Source organism: Rhea pennata, chromosome 5 (genome assembly GCF_028389875.1).
Source record: "Rhea pennata isolate bPtePen1 chromosome 5, bPtePen1.pri, whole genome shotgun sequence".
NCBI classification, from domain to species: Eukaryota; Metazoa; Chordata; class Aves; order Rheiformes; family Rheidae; genus Rhea; species Rhea pennata.
The window spans coordinates 24,342,871-24,361,654 of NC_084667.1; the positions used below are offsets into that span (position 1 = coordinate 24,342,871).

Here is an 18,784-nt window from a genome sequence, read left to right on the forward strand (position 1 = left end):
AATTGCATGTAGTGTTCAAGTGTATATTCAAAAATTAAGCTTCTAGCAAAAAATTGAGCAAGTCTGATAGCCCCCTCATAAGATGGTTAGTATGTCCATTCACTCCATCAATACTAAAGTACAAGCAGTAGCATTGAAACACATGGATATCTATTTGTCAGATTCTTTTCAGTAAATTTGTCACTTAAAGGATCTCTCATCCAAGTGGTAGTACTAATCAGCGTCAACATCTTGACTTTTAAAATGGCTTTCCTGAGAGCTCTTTTTTTCTTTGTTGTCACAACTAGTGTTGGAGGCAAAAAGCTTCAAATCCTTTTACTGCTGATGAAGTTGAAAACTATACAGGGGACAAAATGGGATCGTGTTTGAAGGGAAAAAAGGTAGCCTCGGTGCTCCGTGATTCAGCTCTTCTCAAGTGATACGCTGACCTCTGGAGGCTATAGGCAGCTGGTATAACTCAGCTTAAAATATATCCAGGCCTGCACAGGCCAGAACAAGGAAAATACAGCTATCATCTCCCCTCATCATCAGTAGCTCTTTACAAACATTCTGTCCAGCTAGAAACTGAGTCTCAATAACTCTGTTCCTTAGTTTACACAGGTTGCTGAAAACGCAGGGCCAGATGTAACCATAATGTTAATAGAGGGTGCAGGGGCACAATCATTCTTCAGTTCTGCGTGTGGGAGTGTATAGATGTAGTGGGCTCCACATCACCAGACATAGGAATAACAACACTTAGTGGCAGATGCCTTTAAAGCTTTCCAGGTCATCACACCCTGTCACGCTGTTGCTATGTCTCCCACACAGCCCCTCTCCTTTCATACTTCTCCTTTCCCTAGGTAATTGCACTACTGTATAAGCAGGGGAGAGGAGCGCTTATAACTTCATGAACATCTGTGAGTTCATGGCAAGATATAATTTTAAGGAAGACAGCAATCAGCTATAAACCCGATCTCTCTGTAGTCACGTATCAATGGCATATTGAGACAAACTGGTATCAAAGAGAATGTCATGCACTGAGGAGTCTGGAAGTCTAACATAATATGTGGACCTGCCAACTGAAGAATCTCTGAATGAAAGCCATGTATTTTAAATAGCAGGTAGTGTTCTGCTGACATTTGTGACTAAGCTAGGGGAAATGGGAGATAAAATGAGATTCACTTTGACAAAGTAAGCAGTGATTTTGGCTTTTCAGAATTGTTATTAAAAAGGTTTTCAGCCACATTCTGATCTCATAGACTATGACAGTAAAACAGAAATCACAGAATTATACCAGTATGAAGATAGCATTTGAGATCATCACAGATAAGCGTTTTGACACTTATTCCCTAATCCCCTTATGGTGCATTTTTTAACCTGACTCAGGCATACTGCAGGGTTATTTCTGTGATCCCACCTCATATCTGACTGATATTTTCAGATCTGACTAAAAACTGAGTGTAAGTGGCCTCATTAACATCGAGGTTGAGATTAGGTAGCAATGTTAATAGTTCAGAGAGGCTTTGGGGTTTTGTACTAATGAGAGTAAGATCTACGTTTTGTTCCCACATCAGAAAGTATCTTCTGTGTGACTTATGAAGTCTGGTTAAAAATTCTACTCCTCAGTTGCCCAGCTGTAAAATGGGGTACTATTACTTACCTTGTAAAATCCTTCAAAAACTTCTAATAGAAGTATCATCTACTCAGTATCATCTACACAGGAAAATATTTTTAAAAATCTAAATAAAAATATTTTTAATGGAAAGATGCTGCAGTGTCCAAGGTGGGTATTCTTATTTTCTTATAAGATTATCATTTTAATCTGATCTTTGTAACTTCAGAAAGGCCTTAAGCTAACGTGGAAAATGACACTGGATTTGGACAAACAACCTGCGCTTGAGCAATACTATTACTCTGCCTGTATAATTATAGCAGTCTGTTGATGCAGTTTTCTCAACCAGACAAACCTTTAAACATCACAGAATGTAGAGTATGTGTTTCAGCAAAGAGGAAAATGTTAAAAAAACATAAACAACTATTAAGTATAAAAGTGTAAAGAAAACATTATAGCCATTCCTAGCATTTCTTCTGCCATTAGATTTGTTTACCAAACTATTGTGGCTTACCACTTTTTAAAGTCAGTTTCATAACTCATACTACTCACAGGTTATTGACAACTCTTCTTCCTTGGATCCAGGAGGAGAGAGAACAGATTTCTCCTGGAATTAGTATAACGCTTCACTTCACCTTCATCTTCCTCTCAAGTATATTTCTTACAGTATGGACTGTCTCCTGAAATTACAAGAAAAAAAAATGTTTCACAAACAATGACAAAAATAAAAGCAAAATTATGCAATAGGAAAAAGAGCACAATAATCTGAATATGCCTTTATCAGCTCATATTGAAATGCATTGTCCTTTAGATGTTTTCAATATCAGCAGTATTTTAAAAGGCATACCATCATTCAAGATTTCCCTTCTTTGTCCCCATTATTCAATGTCATGGTAGGAAGATGAGAGCATTACCATCAATATCACTTTTTAATTCCATGCCCTTGAATAAGGGCAATAAGAACCCTGCATAATAGAGTTTTCAGTGGAGAGAGTAAATGGGAATCGGTTGTTAATTCAATACAGGATACAGCAGCTGTCTCTCCCATGTCTTTTCTCAAGGTAATACTGTGCCTCCAACTGTCATTATATCCAAGAATCGAATTATTTGAATTCTGGACACATCAGCACAAAACTGAAGACTCCCTGCCAATTTCGTAGCCTGCTTCGAAAAGAACATCACAGAGCATCACTCATTTATACGACTGCCAGTCTGAGACTGTAAATTCAGAAAACAAGAAGGCCTCAGGTGCTGCACTTTAACATGTCTTTCTGCTCCTGAATCACACCCTTTACTACCCCCATCATATACAAGGTACCATTTCATCTCTGAAAGACAAAACTTTCAAGCATCTGCCAGGATGAACATAGACCCTGTATAGCCGGTCTGTGAATTGAAAATGAGATTATTAAGTATATTAATTGATAACAGTGACTTGTGACTTTGAAGGAGATTCACAACACTTAGAAAAATAATCTATAAAGATTTTTGTTGCTCTAAAAAACAGTGCAGCATCAGCTTATTTCACTTGCAGTAGGTTCATTTCTTTTATAAAGCATACTGCACTGCAGGCAATGGAAATTTTAATGGACACTGGAACAAATCGTCTATCCCTCTGTCCTATGACAAAAAAGAAACCACAAAAAGATACCGAGCAGAGAGATTAAGATATGATATCAGAAAACATTTAAGGAACTGTAATTAAATTAAGATTCAGAAGTCTATCTATGAGATGAAGGCTAAACTGAAAGAAAGTTCAACCTTGTCTGAAGCAGCCTATTGCCTCCTGCTGTGGGTTGTTTTGTACTAGTCTAATTAGAGGGCTTATCTCTGAAAGGTTCCTAATGAACCAGCAGATCTCTGACAGTTAATTAATAAACACATTTTGCAGAAGTATACCATGTTCCATTCAACACTCTCCAAGTACATTGCAAGCATTAATGGCCTTAGTCCATCACTCTTTCCCTTTTTAAACTACAAGTTCCATTCCACAGGTGGGGAAACAGAGGCACAAGATTAATATAACTTGCCTAAAAATTATACAGTAACTCAAACTTGTACAACAATGAAACTCAGGTATCTTGACTTGTGTGTAGCCATTCAGCCATGGACTGTTTTGCATCTGCTGGTGAAAGAGATATCAGTATCGCATGTCCTCACTTACCCAGCAGTGTAGATATAAACCTTCTACTTTCTCAAATACAGTTTGAACATTCAAATAATATTTTAAATGGTGACTTTCTTTGAAATATATATGAAAGTAAGTGATTTATACACTGATGAAGTACTCTTCTACCTGTATGAGAGACAAGCTGGTATATAAAGTTCAGCCATGTTTGCAGAATCAGGAGTTAACAGTCTGTAAAGACATTTGGGCATCGGGTTATAAAAATAAGTGAGGAACTACAAGATGAATTTCTGTTAAAATAAATGCATCTAATGACAATCATGGTTTATTTTTCAAATGTATACAGATTCACCATTTCACCATTTGTGGCAATACTCAAGCAACACTGAAGCACCCTTAAGCCTCCTTATATATGTTTTTTGCCAACAGCTTTGAACGGCAGAAGGAAGGATCATTATTGAAGGATAATCAAAGACTTTACTCAGTAATAGGGACGATCAAAAAGCTCCCATTACATTGTCTCTCTGCTGAAAACTTGTTTTTCAAATATATAAAATTTTTGGTAGGAAACACATCCATTTAAGATTTTCAGGAAAAAAGATTTTTCCTTTTTAGTGGAAATGCTGAAAATGCTTTTTTGCTAGATGCTTCCTGATCACCTCTACTCTTTCTCTGACATATTCTGATTACATTTGTACACTGGTGTAAATCAGTAAAAGCCTGTAACCAGGGGTGAAAAAAATGCAAAAAGTTGTATTTCTGTGAAGGTGCTGGAACAGGTTGGGGAAAGAAGATGCTCTAACACTGGTAACTAGAGTCAGTGAAAAGTAGCTGTTGCTCTACAATGTTGATAGAAGAACAACCTTTTCAACACATAACCCAAATTAATTTGGATTTTGTAGTCCAGCAGCCCTGTGCTAGCTATCCTTTACATGACTGCTGGGATGTTTTCTCTCCAGGGCTGTATCTTCTTGGTTTGTTTGGTAAGAGCTTGTGAGTAGGAAGGCTATGAAAGAAGTCTGAAAATCAACATAGGCTTTTGTTTTCTTGTTTGGTTAATTATTGCAGCCCTCCATCTAAAGGACGAAAACGTAAAAGCACATCTCTTATGTGAAAGCTACCACAAATGGGTGTCAGGCTACTAATGGTGAAAAGGCCCGGATTAGCCAAATGACATTGGAGCACAAGTGTAACATGTCAGCAAATAAGTATCTGAGATATAGGAGACAAGGCAAAAGCACCTAAATATAAGACGTGAGAGTTTAGATGGGCTTATTCATAACTGACGGATGATACTCATAGTAGTGAAATACAGTATGATGATTCCTGCTGTCTATATAGCTTCAATGACACATGGCATCAGTAACAAGATTTTCTCGTTACATGGTAGTAGGTTTGGATTCTTCTTAGTATATGGAGTAGATTCTCAACCATGTTGGCTGACTCCTAACAACTGGTCTGAGCAGAAATCTCCTGGGCAATGGTCAGCTGAGTCCTAAACTTTAGTATCCAGCCTTCTGACTTTTCCAGGCCTCTGATTCTGGGCTGAGACTACAGTTTTGGCTTTCTTTTCTCTCAAATATGTGTCTTTCATCTCATATCAGGTAACTTTACTAACATATTTTACACTACCTGCTAACTGGTTTTGAGATACAGACTATTTACCTATTTATATTTATGTTAAAGAGATGATTGCATTAAAACTGAAGTTCTACAATAAGAAATGTAGCCTTTAGACTCTCAATATCTTGCAATGTCCTGACAGCTACGTAAAATAGTGTTATATATCCTGTTGATAGCTTATTAAAATGTGTAAGATAAGGAATCATCAATCTAAGGACGCTTTGCAACACTGGAAAATTCTAGGTCCCACTTGTAAAACAATGATTTGTCATAGGTTATGCCTTTTTCATACTCAGGAGGTGTGAGTGCTGAGAGAGCTGTGGCACAGCTCCCCTGGAATTCTTGGAGCTGGACCAGGAGTGAATTTGCCCCAACATGCGTGAGAAGCATGTTGTTCAGCTGATAAGGAAACTGAGAACGTGCATCAGCAAACACAGTTTGTTTACCCTGTAATAACTGTTTTTGAGTAGAACAGCAAAAAAAGAGACTGGGACTGCACTAGACAGATAAGAGTTAGTACCAAAAAGGACAACCAAAGGTCATATGAGGCCTCCTAGAAACTTCAAAAGAGAAGCTTTCAGTGGGAATGGATGACTAAGGGAATTGCAAAGGGTCTCTGGAGTCTTTTATCTTTGTGCTAGCTCTTCAAACCTAGCTCAACACCTCAATAATTTATTGCTGTCATCATCTAATGAATGTTCTCTGGGCTCAACCTTCTTCCTACTGCACAGATATTGAGGTGTTTATGGCACAAAAATCCCCACCACCACCACAGCCAGGGATAACTGGCTGCCTTGTTAACAATCTTGGCTAATAATCTAAAGAAAGAACATGTGGAACTGAAAAGTGAGCTGTTATCTGGTTCATACAGCTGGTTTCTTTAGGTCAGGAAAGAATAACAACACAAGTTTCCCTACGGTGCCTTACTACCCTCCATGGTTTTGGGGTAAACAAAGACCTCTAGGTCTTTCCCTAGAACTTTTAGGCAAATTTAACTTTCTTTAGAACTTTTAGGCAAATGCAACATTCAGCCTAAACAACCAGGGTCCTAACACTTTCTACAAGATCATGAAACAACATTCCTCCAATCCTTACTTTCAATAGTCTTTCACATATCCCTTAAACTGTGTCATCTTATATCATGAATCACATACAGTGAAAAGGTATAAGCATAATGAAATTATAAATATTCCTGAGGCTTTCATACTGTCTTTTTGACCCAATTAAGTTTGATCAGTTAATCAAATTAAGTTGGATTATGTTAACATGGAATCTTTCATCTGAATAAAAATGCCCAGTCTATTAAAATTATTCTCTAAGTGGTATTCATAGCTTTGCAAATACACATAAATATTTTAGACCATTTCAGAGTTAAGAATCTGAGAGACAGAGATTTGCTAGTAAAACAAGACAAACCTGATGTCACAGAGCACCTTGACTCAGAGCTCTGCAGCACAAGATAGGAACGTAACAGAGGTGACCTTCTGACAGTCTTAGGCCATCAATGCCTACGTAGAGCAGCTCTACAGGGTCATCTGGCAATTCAAGATAGACAGAACACAGTTTTATTAGCACAGTGATCCTTCTCTAGCTCATCTCTGTGTCAGGACCTGCAGGGTTCAGAGGCATAAGGATATGACACTGTAAATCAGCTTGCAACCTTCTGTACTAAGGAATCCACTGTACTTTTTCTACCTTGTACAGTTCAGAAGCACAGAAAAAGCTGAGAGTAGACTCCAGCTACAACTGCTTCTAGTGTTTCTCTCTAAACACTGAATAAAATTAATTGGTTAAATTCTTGGTGATACTAATGTTGTTCTGTAGACCATCTTTGACTTTACTTGACCTCAGAGCTGTCAAGGGCTAACTTGCCATAGTGTGAGAGAGATTCAAGAAGGGTGTCATTGCTGTTTCTGTCTACACAGCAGTAGTAGGAAGGGAAATTTCTTTTTAAACAGCTATTGCATTCTATCAGAGGGAAGCCTGAAGGAGTTTTCTGACAGATATTCCATTTGTTACTACACTGTCTGACATATTTAATATTTAGCTTATTCAGGTACACATTTCACTGAAGTTCTGGCTTTGATGCCTTTAGTTAACATCCTATCTTCTTTCAGATCTCACCTGAGATTCACTTCTGTGAAGCCTGAAAAAGTGATTTAGTTATCAGTTCATACATAAATCCTCTACCTTTCAAAGGATTATTGAACATCTTTATGTTCATGTGACTCACTGGAGTCACTGCAGGATCATACAGCTGCCAGTTTGATTTTTCCTTACCTCATTCTCTCCATGCTATTTGTTAAACTCATTGTGTCATGGCTAATTTTAGATTATCATCTTTCCAAGCAAAGGCCATTGTTTAGTCGTTCCTACAAAGCCTTGACCTGATTGCATGTTTGCGTTGTGAAGAATAAAACCAATATATATAAAAATAGATGATGATGATGATGATAAAAATTTCTCCTAAGTAACAAGTGGTAAGAGGCAGTAAAATAAATAAGTGTAACTTCAGTATCCCAACTGCATAGTATGTCCTCAGTGTAAGCCTTGTAAAACCCCATGTTTTGGCATATCCAGTGCTCTGTCATGTCATAAGCATTACAGAGGCTGGTAAATGTGTTAATGACATTATACCCACCTACATCCTGTGTTTTCTTATTATCTCTGACATTTCTGTCAGAATATAGAGATAAGGAGCAAAGCTTATCAAATTCAGCCAAATGTATATAGGTTAAGATCAAATTCCTGTAAACATTAAATAATGATTTATAGTTATAAAGATTAAAGGGAATTTTGTGTTGCAGTGTGCAAAAAAGATCTCAGTTAAGAATCAAGTTTCTGATTATTCATATAATAGATATGATGGAGCATGAAACTCCTCTATTACAATTCATTGCTCCCTCCCTTAATCCTATTCAAGGCTGTTTGGGGTGTACTCTAAACTGGATGACTGAAATGACCCTCCCCAAGTCACTTTCACCATGGACCACATTAATAATCCAATTTACAGCAAGGCCCTACAAACAGGTATGCCAGAAGAAACAGGACAGTGATAGACTGTGGCTCAGATTAGCAACAAGTTAAAGAGTTCTTCAGCCAGCTTACTCCCAGGAAAAAAAGAGTAAAAAAAATCTCATAAAATCACATCCACAACTCTATCATGAAATACAACAAAAGTCATGATACAAGACAACAAAGTGCTCTGTATTCACACCAGCAATCCTGCATCAGCAAATCCCAGAAGCTTTCTTACTACCAGTTCCCTGAGTTGTCGACTTCCCTCAAAGTACCAGTTCTGTCTGCTTATTATTCTCCATTTAGAGCATTAAGAAACCAATCCTGTGAAATGTTGGCTATTCCCTGATAAAAATCTTAGCACACTAGGTATATTTCAAGAGACACTCAGCACCTTGTGGTAAAGATCCCTAGCACATCATTTCATTAGATTTGCAGTAAGTAAAAATAAATGAAATATGGTAGAATCCTCATCATCCCAACAAAAAGGTTCTTCATTTCAATAATGTATCATAGTTTTTCTCCCATTATCACCAATCATAGAGACTAAATGGCTAAAAACATCAGAGGTATTCCTCAGGCTGAAAATTTCTCAGATTACTTCAGGTATCTCATATTTAATCTTTGAAGAACCTTTTTGTCTAGACTGAGCTGGAAAAATGCCATAACATACTCATTTCCACAGTTTGTGCAGCTGTTAGTTATTTGATGGAGAATGCAAAGCTTCTTCTGGGCAAAATATTTAAATGCTAAAAATGTGAGTGTTATTTTTTTTTCTATATTCAGCTTCAGGAATAGACACTTCTCTTTTACCATGTCTTCTTTGCAATTGTTAGGATATGCAATAGGAAAGTAAAACGGTAGCTTACTGATGCACTCTTGAGTTGCCCCCAGTCTAACCAGTGTGGATAATCAGTGTGACTAACTCCTACAGAACTGTAGGCTACTCCATTTACATCTTTACTGTTAGCTGAGCCACAAAGTAAAACTGGCTTAGATACATTTACCCATACTGTAATGACACCTCTGACTGCTAGAAGACTGTCCATTAACTGTCAGTCCATCTCAGAAAAGAGATAAGAGATCTAGAAACTTTCAGAGTTGTCTGTGCAGAGCTATCTTTGTTTATTTTGGTGTTAGCAATGGTGGAAATTTAAATGTGAACCTGCTTTCAAGACAGTTAAGCTAATATACTTATTCTGGAACATCATTAGATAAGAACAAGAATGTAATTACCACAGTTCACATGGCCAGTAGTTAACTTACAAAACTGTAGTAACTTCTTCCCTTGCAAACACGTGTCAAGCTCAAATGTATGCACACACCAGTTACTGTCACCAATATTATCTGCCAAATCAGCAGTTTCCTGACTTTTCCTACTTTCTCATCTTTCTATGTACTGCTGCACATCTTAAGAAATCATTCAGATATTTTTCCGACCTTATTTCATAGCTTGGCCCACACTTTGCCTGCATCTGCTGATTCCCCATTCTTTAATTCCCTAATTGCCTTAGTAAGCATTATTCTTCCACTGTGAATGATTCTGTAGCACTGTTAAGATTGGAGGCTTTTATGCTCATAGGCCATTTTATGTAGGTGCAATCCAAAATTTAAGAGCAACTATGAATTTTCAGAAAGATGATGTTAGAAAATCCACCTTTTTTGAATGGTAAGGTGGTCACTGCAATATGTGATTATCAAATTTGATAACTTGGTAAATCGTTACGCATTTTCAGCTTCCTTAGCTAAATCATTAAGATACCTTTTTAATTTTCTGTATTTGCTTCTCTTGCAGCTGCTACTTAGTTAGCAACTCTTGATTATTTAGCTTCTTTTTTACTTACAAAATTGTTTTAATTTTTGTTTTGAAAAATGCAGAAGTGTTTTAATTGTTCAAGATGATACATGCTTTCTGAATATGCATAAAGGACGTATGAATGCTTTCTAGTCTCTCTCCCCCTCCTCCCTCCTCTCGGTTTTCTAATTTTCCAACCTGTATGATGTTTTATACTGGTCTGACAAGCAAAAGATATGCTGTGAGTTGTCATTCAGAATGTGAAGGAAAATGACATTATATTAATAAGAGAGGTTTTAAACACTAAAATGGAAGCAAACAGTGAAAGAGAAAAAAAAAGCAAAGAAGGAATTTGAGAAAGAAAGAAAAAACAGAGAGTACTTTGTCCAGTTTTATGAAATATCTAACTTGGTTGTTAGAGAGACTAAATTCTGCCCTAAATATACATGAATTACATGGAAGTCAACTACACGGAACTAGTGAGTGCAATGAGAGTACAGTATAACAGATTCAGCCCTTCAAAAATACGACAGAGTTCAGGCAGGTTTTTTAAATGAAATTAGACAGAGTTGCAGAGGAGAAGAGGTCTTTCCTCTCAAGACAATATTAGAAAATTAAATCAAAGACTGTAATTATTTGCAATAAAAAATGCAACAATTGACTACAGTGCAAGCCTTAGAACTACGCAAGTCTTGGAGTATCAAAAACAATACTCAATAGGCTTTGGATCTATCTTTTGGCAAAATCTGACTAAAATGAAGTATGATGTGTCTTCTCTCATGCTCTCTCTTCTCTCTGCACTGTTAAGACTTTATACTGGACCACAAAATGAAAAAGAATAAAGACAAATGCACCTAATAATGTTTTAGTAACATTTAAAATGTAATAACACTTTAGTAACATTTAAAATATACTTCCAGTCTTCTATTTTATCCTCTATAAGGAAATTTGTAATTATACAAATTATAAAGGAGAAAACCCTTCCAAATGGCTACCAAAAATGCAGCCATACAACCACTAGCTTGTACCTTTTTAGTTCTTACTTGAGTGATGTTGCAGGGATAGTCCACACTGTTTCAATAACATCCTACAGGCATCTGAAAAAGAGGAGAAAAAAAGGATTATTAGCATAAAGTCACTCAGCAGAAACAGCTCCTTCTTTCATTTTTCAAATAAGCACATTTATCTTTTAACATCTAACACATTTAAATATGTCCAACACTGTGAGAGGGACATAAACCAGGAAGTTTCTAGTTTTTCTGTAGTTGTCACATATTGTCTTAATTTTTCCATATAAATTATCATGTATTTATGTACTTCATAGAGTGCCTGTGAAGCTTAATTCACCATTCGTGAAATGCTTTGGGAATCCTAGTTTTACAGGATTAGAGCATTATAAATTTATTATTTTTGTGACTATATTTTCTAATAGTTACATTTAGGACCAACTGGAAACATACTTTGCTAAGCAGACTTTGCTTGCTGAGCTTGAAATGTTTCATCTGAAACCTCTTGGGTTTGACAGGCCTTTTCACTCAATTTAAGGTTTTTCAGGAGCAGCCACAGCCAGGAACTGGTGGTTCTGTGATCTGTGGCTCAGGGGACAGAGATGCAGAGGGGACAGCTGAGGGCCTGGGTTCCCGGACTGACAATACTCGGTGATGTAGCCGTGCCTGAGACACCAGGCTTCCACACGTGGACCCGGCAGGCTGGAAGCATGACACCTCAGGCTTGCAAAAGCATCTAGGCGCCTATCAAAAAGCCAGAAGTAAGAATCCAGAAGCCTCGTGGTAAGCTTGGAGGGAAGTAACCATGATTCAGGGGAAATTGGGATCGTGGGGCTTCTCTTGTGTTACTTTTTGTTCAGCTCTAGGCACAGTATTCTTGAAAAGATGTTTTCGGAAATGAATGAAAACATACATTCTCTGAAAATATGTTTCTTTTCAATGTGGAAGAGACTTCTAAAAATTCTGCTGTTTGTCTTTAAGATACATTTTAATGTTTTAATTGTATGTATCTCAGTAAGTTCATTTTCCCACTTACGTGTGTCATTGCCCTTCTAATTTCAGTCCCAGTGGATTCTAATCATCCATTACAACCAGCCTGTAAAGACAGGCTGAAATAGAAGAATGTTCATATTTGTCTTTTCAGTGCTATTCTAACATTAATTATTCCGGCTTTGCTAAACAGAAGAAAAATACTACAAAGCAACTGCAAGCACTCTGATGCTCGAAGCAGTTAGTACCCTCACCTCCCGTGGATGTGTGTCTGTGGCTGTATGTCCAGCCAGCATGCACCCATGTTAAGATTCAGTGGTCCAAGCAGTCCAGCTGAAAATAAACGATTTTCTTTTTTGGAAAAATAAACTAAGAGGCTAGATCTCCCAACGTCTTTTCTAAAGCGAAACGTAACTTTGCACGCATGTGCACACCTCAGGCTGCCGGTGACTTCCGTTCACGCGCAACCCTGGCGCCACGGGCTCGGTCCAGCTGCCTAAGCACACGCGCGAGGCGCCAGCGGGATGCGCCGGCGGACGAGGGACACCCGCGGGGCCGGCTGGAGCGGCGGCCCGTGGCAGACAGCACCGAGCTCCTGCGGGCAGGCATGAAATACCGCCCGGCCCGCCCTCGGGCACAAGTCGCTCAACGCTCCCCTTCTCCGCCTCACCAGGCATCACTGAAGCACACGAGGTTGCTCTGGCAAAGCACAAACACCGAGCCAAAGCGGTTTGCGCTGTGCCTGCTCTGATGTGCTGCCTGGCTCCCGCTCCCCAAGGCCGCCGCGCTGCGACCCCGCTCCCGTCGGGGCCTCGAGCCCCGCGCACCTGCGAGCGCTGCTGCGGCCGAGCGCGCGAGCGCGGCGCCGGCGGCCAGGCCGCGGCGCCCGGGCCCGCCCCTCCCGCGCCCGGCGCTGCCGCGGAGGCGGGGCGCCGCCGCCGCTGCGGGGCGCCGGCAGGCGGCGCTGCGGGCCGCGCCGGGCTCCGCGCGCCCGCCCCTCCGTCACCCCGCCCTGGCGGTTGGCAACAAACCGGCGTGAGGGGCGGGCACCTGGCGCGCGGGCGGCCGCGGGAGGGAAGGGGGGAGGGGGCGCCGCCGCCGCCGCTGCCGCCACCACCGCCGCTGCCCCCGCCGCAGGACGTCTCCCAAGATGGCGGCGTCCCTGGACATGGAGCCGCCGGCGCTGAGCCTGGAGCTGCTGCCCACCGACCCGCTGCTGCTCATCCTCAGCTTCCTCGACTACCGCGACCTCATGAGGTGCGGGCCGGCGCGGGGGGTGCTGCTGGCCTCGCCTCGCCTCGCCTCCCTTCCGCGGGGGAGCCGGGGGCGGTGCCCCAGCGCCCTCCGCGGAGCGGCGGCGGCGGCTCCTCCGCGGGCCGCCCGACAGGTGCGCGGCGCCCCCGCGCGGCGGAGCGGGCTCCGCGCAGGGGCGGGCGCGGAGGAGGGGCGGCCCCGCCGGAGCGGGGGGCGGTGGCGGCGCAGGCCGCCTGCGGGGGCGCCGCTCGCTCGGGGTCGCGTAACTCTGGCGGCGGCGAGCGGGGCGGGCGCCGCCGCGGGCGCCGCGGTCAAGGGAGAAGCAGGGCAGGGTGTGCCCGGGGCGCTTGTCGGTGCCGGGGGGAGGGCCGGCTTGTCACGGAGCGGCTGCGGGTCCGGAGAGCTCGGGGCGCTGGAAGCCTCGTTCGCTTTGAAGACTGTTTATTTTTAAATTCATTATTTTTTAAGCGGAAGGGACTATTCTCTCTTTTCTCTCCCCTATTATAGAGTGTTTTTGTTTGTACCTAAATTTCAATTTAGAGATGAATTAATAACTGAATTAGTAAAATCAGTGTTTCTCTGGATCTTCTCTGTAACTATTAGCAAACAAAGCACAGTCTTGTTCCCAGTACCTGTATTCAGTTATTTGATGGAGCTGTTAGTTTTGCTCAGTTTTCCTCAGATGCAAATAAGTAGAAGGGCTTTTCTGGCAGAAAAACATGAATGAAAGTCATAAGCTGGACAGGTTGCGAGATGGCTAAAGAGTTAAGACTTGCTGTGAGGATGTATCTTTTCAGCTCAGATCATATCATGGTTCATTGATAAATGCACTGACGGTGATTGAAATCACAGTGTTTAATCAAAGAGGAGGAATATGTAAGAATGAAAATAAATACAATATTATCAATTTTTTTAATTAACATTAGATCTTTTAGGAAAGATCTTCTAAGGCAAAATCGTCTAAGGTAAGAGCAAGGAGGAGAGTAAGCATAAAGAAAGGAAGAACTAATGATTGTTTAAATCCAGTGTAGATGTACTAATAGCTGACGTGTAGTAAAGACAATTAAGCTTGTTACCTAATTCTGCTCTGTATTTGGAGAAAGGAGATGGGCTTTCTTGTGTAAAGACAACTAAATACTTCTTAGATCCCATGTAAGCAGGGGTGATGATAGATAGTTCTGTGTAACTGGCTGTTTGTACTCCACAAAGCATGAATTGAGGAAGTCTGTAGCTTGTTTACATTTCAGTGACTTGTATGTACTCTATCGCAAACATTCCAGCTTCCCTGGCATTCTACAAGTCAGTTAGCCTCGCGGTGGCCCTTAAATAATGGAAAAGCTGACATGACTTTACTGTTGATGAGCGTTGAATAATGGTGTTTCTAATAGAGTTTCCAATAGAGTTCTGTAGGGATTACTATTACATTCTACTGGCAAGCCATTAATAAAAATGTTGACTAGCTTTTTGTTTGAAAGCAAAGTCACGAAAACTTACAAATGCTGCAAGGTAACACAGTCATACAGACGATCTATATTGTGATAAAGCTGACCCACTTTAACAAGTGAGTTTTAATTCTGGGGAACAGAAAAAGGTGCAAGATCGTGCCAATGGGAGATGGTGAATAAAAAGATTTGAGAGTTAAAGTTGATTTAATATGACTTACTAGAATTTGCAGGATAATAGAAGCGAATGCATTTGTGTCTTGGTATCATTGAGGTGATAAGTGCATACAGGAGTGTTGCTTTATTTATTGAGATTAATTTTGGAATACTAATACTTAAGTTGTAATTTAAGTTTGTAAGTTTAGGCTTGTAAGTTTATAATAGAGGGATTGAACTGAACAGGTACATATGAATAATTTTGTAGTCTCAGTGTGAAATGTTTTTCTCCAGCTCTGGACATTGGCTGACTTGGCTTATCAAAGATAGGATTCGGAGGCATCTTTATTACAGTATGGACCTATGTCCATTTAAATTATTGATCTTTCTTACTTGCCAACTTCTGAACTAAACTGAAAAAACAAGAAGCAGAAACTAAAAGCTGAGGCTTGGTAACCTTGCTTGTGGAATTTGGATGTTAAAGTGTGTTAATGGCTGTGATTAACCTTTAGAACAAGCTGCCTACTGGAGGAAGTGTTCTTGCTGCATCAAAATTGATGGTATCTTTTTGGAAGTTTCTTTAAAGCATAACTGAATATTGGACTCAAACACAAGAAACATTTCTTGTTTTCTGTTACTCAGGCTAGAGTGAATGAGACTTATTATCTTTTCTCCTGAATTCTGTGAGTCTGAGTCTTTGAATAACATAATCATTCTCTTTGTCAGTGTTCTGCACTTTGCTGATGCTTTGCCTGTTTATATGAACTTACTGAAATGCACGGACTATGTGGCTATGTTGTATCAAGTTGTACAGTCAAGAAAAGCTCTTTAACTATAAAAGTAAATATTGGAATAACCTCCTGTAGGTTATGGCATCTCCATCAATGCTTTTGAAGAGCAAGTTAACAGGCATCAAGAATATAACTTGGCTGTTTTATCTCCTTACATAAAGGAAGGATCAACTTAAGTGATTTCTGAGAGCTGACTCCACGTCTTATATCCTACAGTTTTTCTTAATACTGCATTTGTGATAATGCTTCATTATGCAGCATATGATTAACTTCCTGAAGCAGTGGTGTTACCTGTAATGCAATTGCAAGAGCTTATACATGTTTGCACAACTGGCTCTTCAGATATGACCTTGTTTTTCTTAATTCCAGGTGTACCATTTTTTGTGTTCCTCCTCTTGGGTTTTGCATTTTCTGTTGTGAAATTAATTATTTAAATAAAGTGGAAATAACTTTCTAATAGTCAGACTATTTCTGGAGCTTACCGATTGAGCTTTCAGTGATATGGCAACAGTGAAAAACCTATTTCAGTCTTGTGATCCTGATGAGGAAGTGATTAAAATCCAAACAGCTAGTGTAAGGTACTAGCATGCTTGCAACTGGCAGAGTGTTATTCTGGAATCTTTTAGATCATGCTTTCAATTGAGTAGATCAACAGTATGACCTGCTTTACAAAATTACTTAATTGCTGATGGTTCTTGAAGTCATGTGTATATTAGAACACTGAGACTAGCTCACAGCTTATACACTCATAATGAAGACTTTAACTGTTGTAAGCATGATTCTAATGTATAATATATGTCTATATTTATCCCTGTTTATTTTGCTGCTCTTTTGCAATCAAGCTTAATTATTTTATGTTTATAGTTGCTGCTATTTAAGTCGAAGATTAAATCAACTATCAAGCCATGATCCATTATGGAAAAGACATTGCAAGAAATACTGGCTTATTTCAGAGTAAGTGTGGTTGTTTAAAGCCTTTTTTCTGTAAGAAAATAAGACTTATGCTATTGTTCTGTGTACACATTACCTCTAGTAACTCATCATCAAAATTGAAGTTATTCACCAATTTAAGAGTTAGAGGTATCAAAAATATTAATTTTCTAGAAAGATTTCATGAGGATAGAAATTACTGTGACATTTTATGGATAGGTAGAGAAGAGATGCCCTATTAATGCCTAGGTTGAAAGACAAGGTGTAGCCTGACCTTATCAGAGACCAAATGGAAGAAAGTGATATTCTGAGAACTGATTTTGCAGGAGAAAGAGACACTAGGCTGAGTCAAAAGGTTTACATGTGATACTTTCAGAAAGCCTATCTTGAGGTTCCTGCTTTTCTAAATCTTATTTGCCTTTTTAAAATTTATTTATTTTTTTATTACTTGCAGTGAACATAGAATGTCTGTTAAATGGAAGCTAACTATAAAGGTATCAGCCCGCATCGTTGCTAATCAAGCATGTTTTTCTCAAGTACAGTTGAAAAGGCTTGTAGAATGACTGAAGTGAATTGGCAACACTTTTTTGTTACTGCTTTTATCTTCTTACATCTTGTCTTCTAAACAGTATCCTTCTCTTTAGATTGTAAATTTACCACTTTTTGTCTACTTAAGCTGTTTCAGATATTTCATTTGTTCAGATTATTCCTCCTTTTATTGTGAAAATAGCCTTAGAGAGCAGAACAGCTTATGACAAGAAGTGTTCATGAATATATAAGCAGGGTAGTGGGCGGAGGAGTTAATTTAGGAAAACTTCTCCAGACTAATAGCTTGTGACCTATAATATGTTATATGGACTCTGTTCAAAATTAACAGCAAACAGAAAGATCAATCCGAAAAGTTGCATGTACAATGAATGTTCTGATTATATCGATCTTATAAAGATGCAACACAATTTGTAAGAGTTTCCTCTTGAGATGGTAAATTCAGAAAAACAGAAGGTGTGGGGAGAGAGTTAATGGCAAGAAAACAATAGCAGGAGTCATCTTGTTTGTTTGTTGGTATTTGCATATTGTATTCCAGAGCCCCAAAACTAGATGGAATAGGCTAAGTTTTCTCAGATTCTCTGCATAAAAATATAAAATGGTATCCTTACTAAAACTGGAACTATAAAGGAGGATGTAGTGAAGGGCAAGGGAGAGAAGGTAAGGAAATAGGAAGCTCACACTGAGTACTTCATCCTTTGGTGTGTGCGTGGGAGGAATGAGGATGTTGGGGCTCTGCCGAAGAGAACTGGCTCTCACGTTGATTACTGAGGTGCTGGTGTCCCTGTAGTCAAGAAGGAGTAATCATAGACACAGGTAATTTCTACAAGTGATACTTGCAGGGTGAAAATATACTGACACTTCTCTCACTTGCTGAAACATGGTTCACTTTGGGTTTTTCTTTAACACTTTGTTTTTTATATTAATTTACCTAATTTCATAGATTAAACTTTTTTTTTCTGCTTTCCACTCTTCCTTAAGAAAGGTTATTCTTTCCTTCTTAGTGCTAAAAGAGATCTTAAGGTGATATGAAGACTTCTCAGTTGTTATATTTTTATTGAGGTGGATCAAGCTGCATTAAGTCTCTTAGATCCAGAGTGCTGATACGAGTTGTGAGGAATTAGAATACATTCCTTACACAAAGATTTAAGGGCTACCACACTTCTAGAGACAGGCATCCTTTGTCACATGTTAGCTAGCTCTTTTTTTGGCAGCCTGTCTTCCTCTAGTCTGCTGTTACGACTGCAAGAAGAATTATATATCCATTGATTCCTTCTAGAAAGCCATTTTCTTATCAGTGCACAGAATTCTCACTTAACTATCTGTTTTGCTCCTTAATTCTTCTTATTGGGTAACTAGAGGAGTTCATGCCTCATGCAGCTGATCGAGAAACACAGTTATAAAGGTCTTCCCTGTGTATATGTGATGTGTGATCTGACTTAGTCATTTACCAGTTCTAAGGCTTAATAATAAGAAGCACTCCTTCTTCTGAAGTTTGGTCTCATACTGACTA

At 39.5% G+C, this 18,784-nt stretch overlaps 2 protein-coding genes and 1 long non-coding RNA gene across 11 annotated transcripts in view; 2 read left to right on the forward strand and 1 right to left on the reverse strand.

Annotated features, from left to right (window-relative positions):
- LMO2 (LIM domain only 2) overlaps positions 1-2,766 on the forward strand; it is an 11,942-nt gene extending 9,176 nt beyond the window's left edge. The window contains exon 5 of the mRNA XM_062576335.1: positions 2,653-2,766. Coding sequence (XP_062432319.1) covers positions 2,653-2,751 — 99 coding nt within the window. The 3' untranslated portion in view covers positions 2,752-2,766. The remainder of the gene's footprint in view (positions 1-2,652) is intronic.
- Positions 1-13,525, reverse strand: part of LOC134140770 (uncharacterized) — a 20,466-nt gene extending 6,941 nt beyond the window's left edge. The window contains exons 1-5 of one of the 9 annotated variants that reach the window (XR_009958493.1): positions 13,363-13,525; positions 12,407-12,485; positions 11,199-11,252; positions 6,759-6,877; positions 2,144-2,271 (exon numbers count right to left, since the gene is read on the reverse strand). This is a non-coding gene — a long non-coding RNA (uncharacterized LOC134140770). Of the gene's footprint in view, positions 1-2,143; positions 2,272-6,758; positions 6,878-11,183; positions 11,253-11,615; positions 12,002-12,406; positions 12,486-12,586; positions 12,960-13,362 lie in introns of those variants that run through there. The other 8 variants (XR_009958488.1, XR_009958494.1, XR_009958487.1 and 5 more) reach the window with 8 other exon arrangements.
- Positions 13,218-18,784, forward strand: part of FBXO3 (F-box protein 3) — a 17,255-nt gene continuing 11,688 nt past the window's right edge. Inside the window, exons 1-2 of the mRNA XM_062576334.1 lie at positions 13,218-13,409; positions 16,660-16,749. Coding sequence (XP_062432318.1) covers positions 13,303-13,409; positions 16,660-16,749 — 197 coding nt within the window. The 5' untranslated portion in view covers positions 13,218-13,302. The remainder of the gene's footprint in view (positions 13,410-16,659; positions 16,750-18,784) is intronic.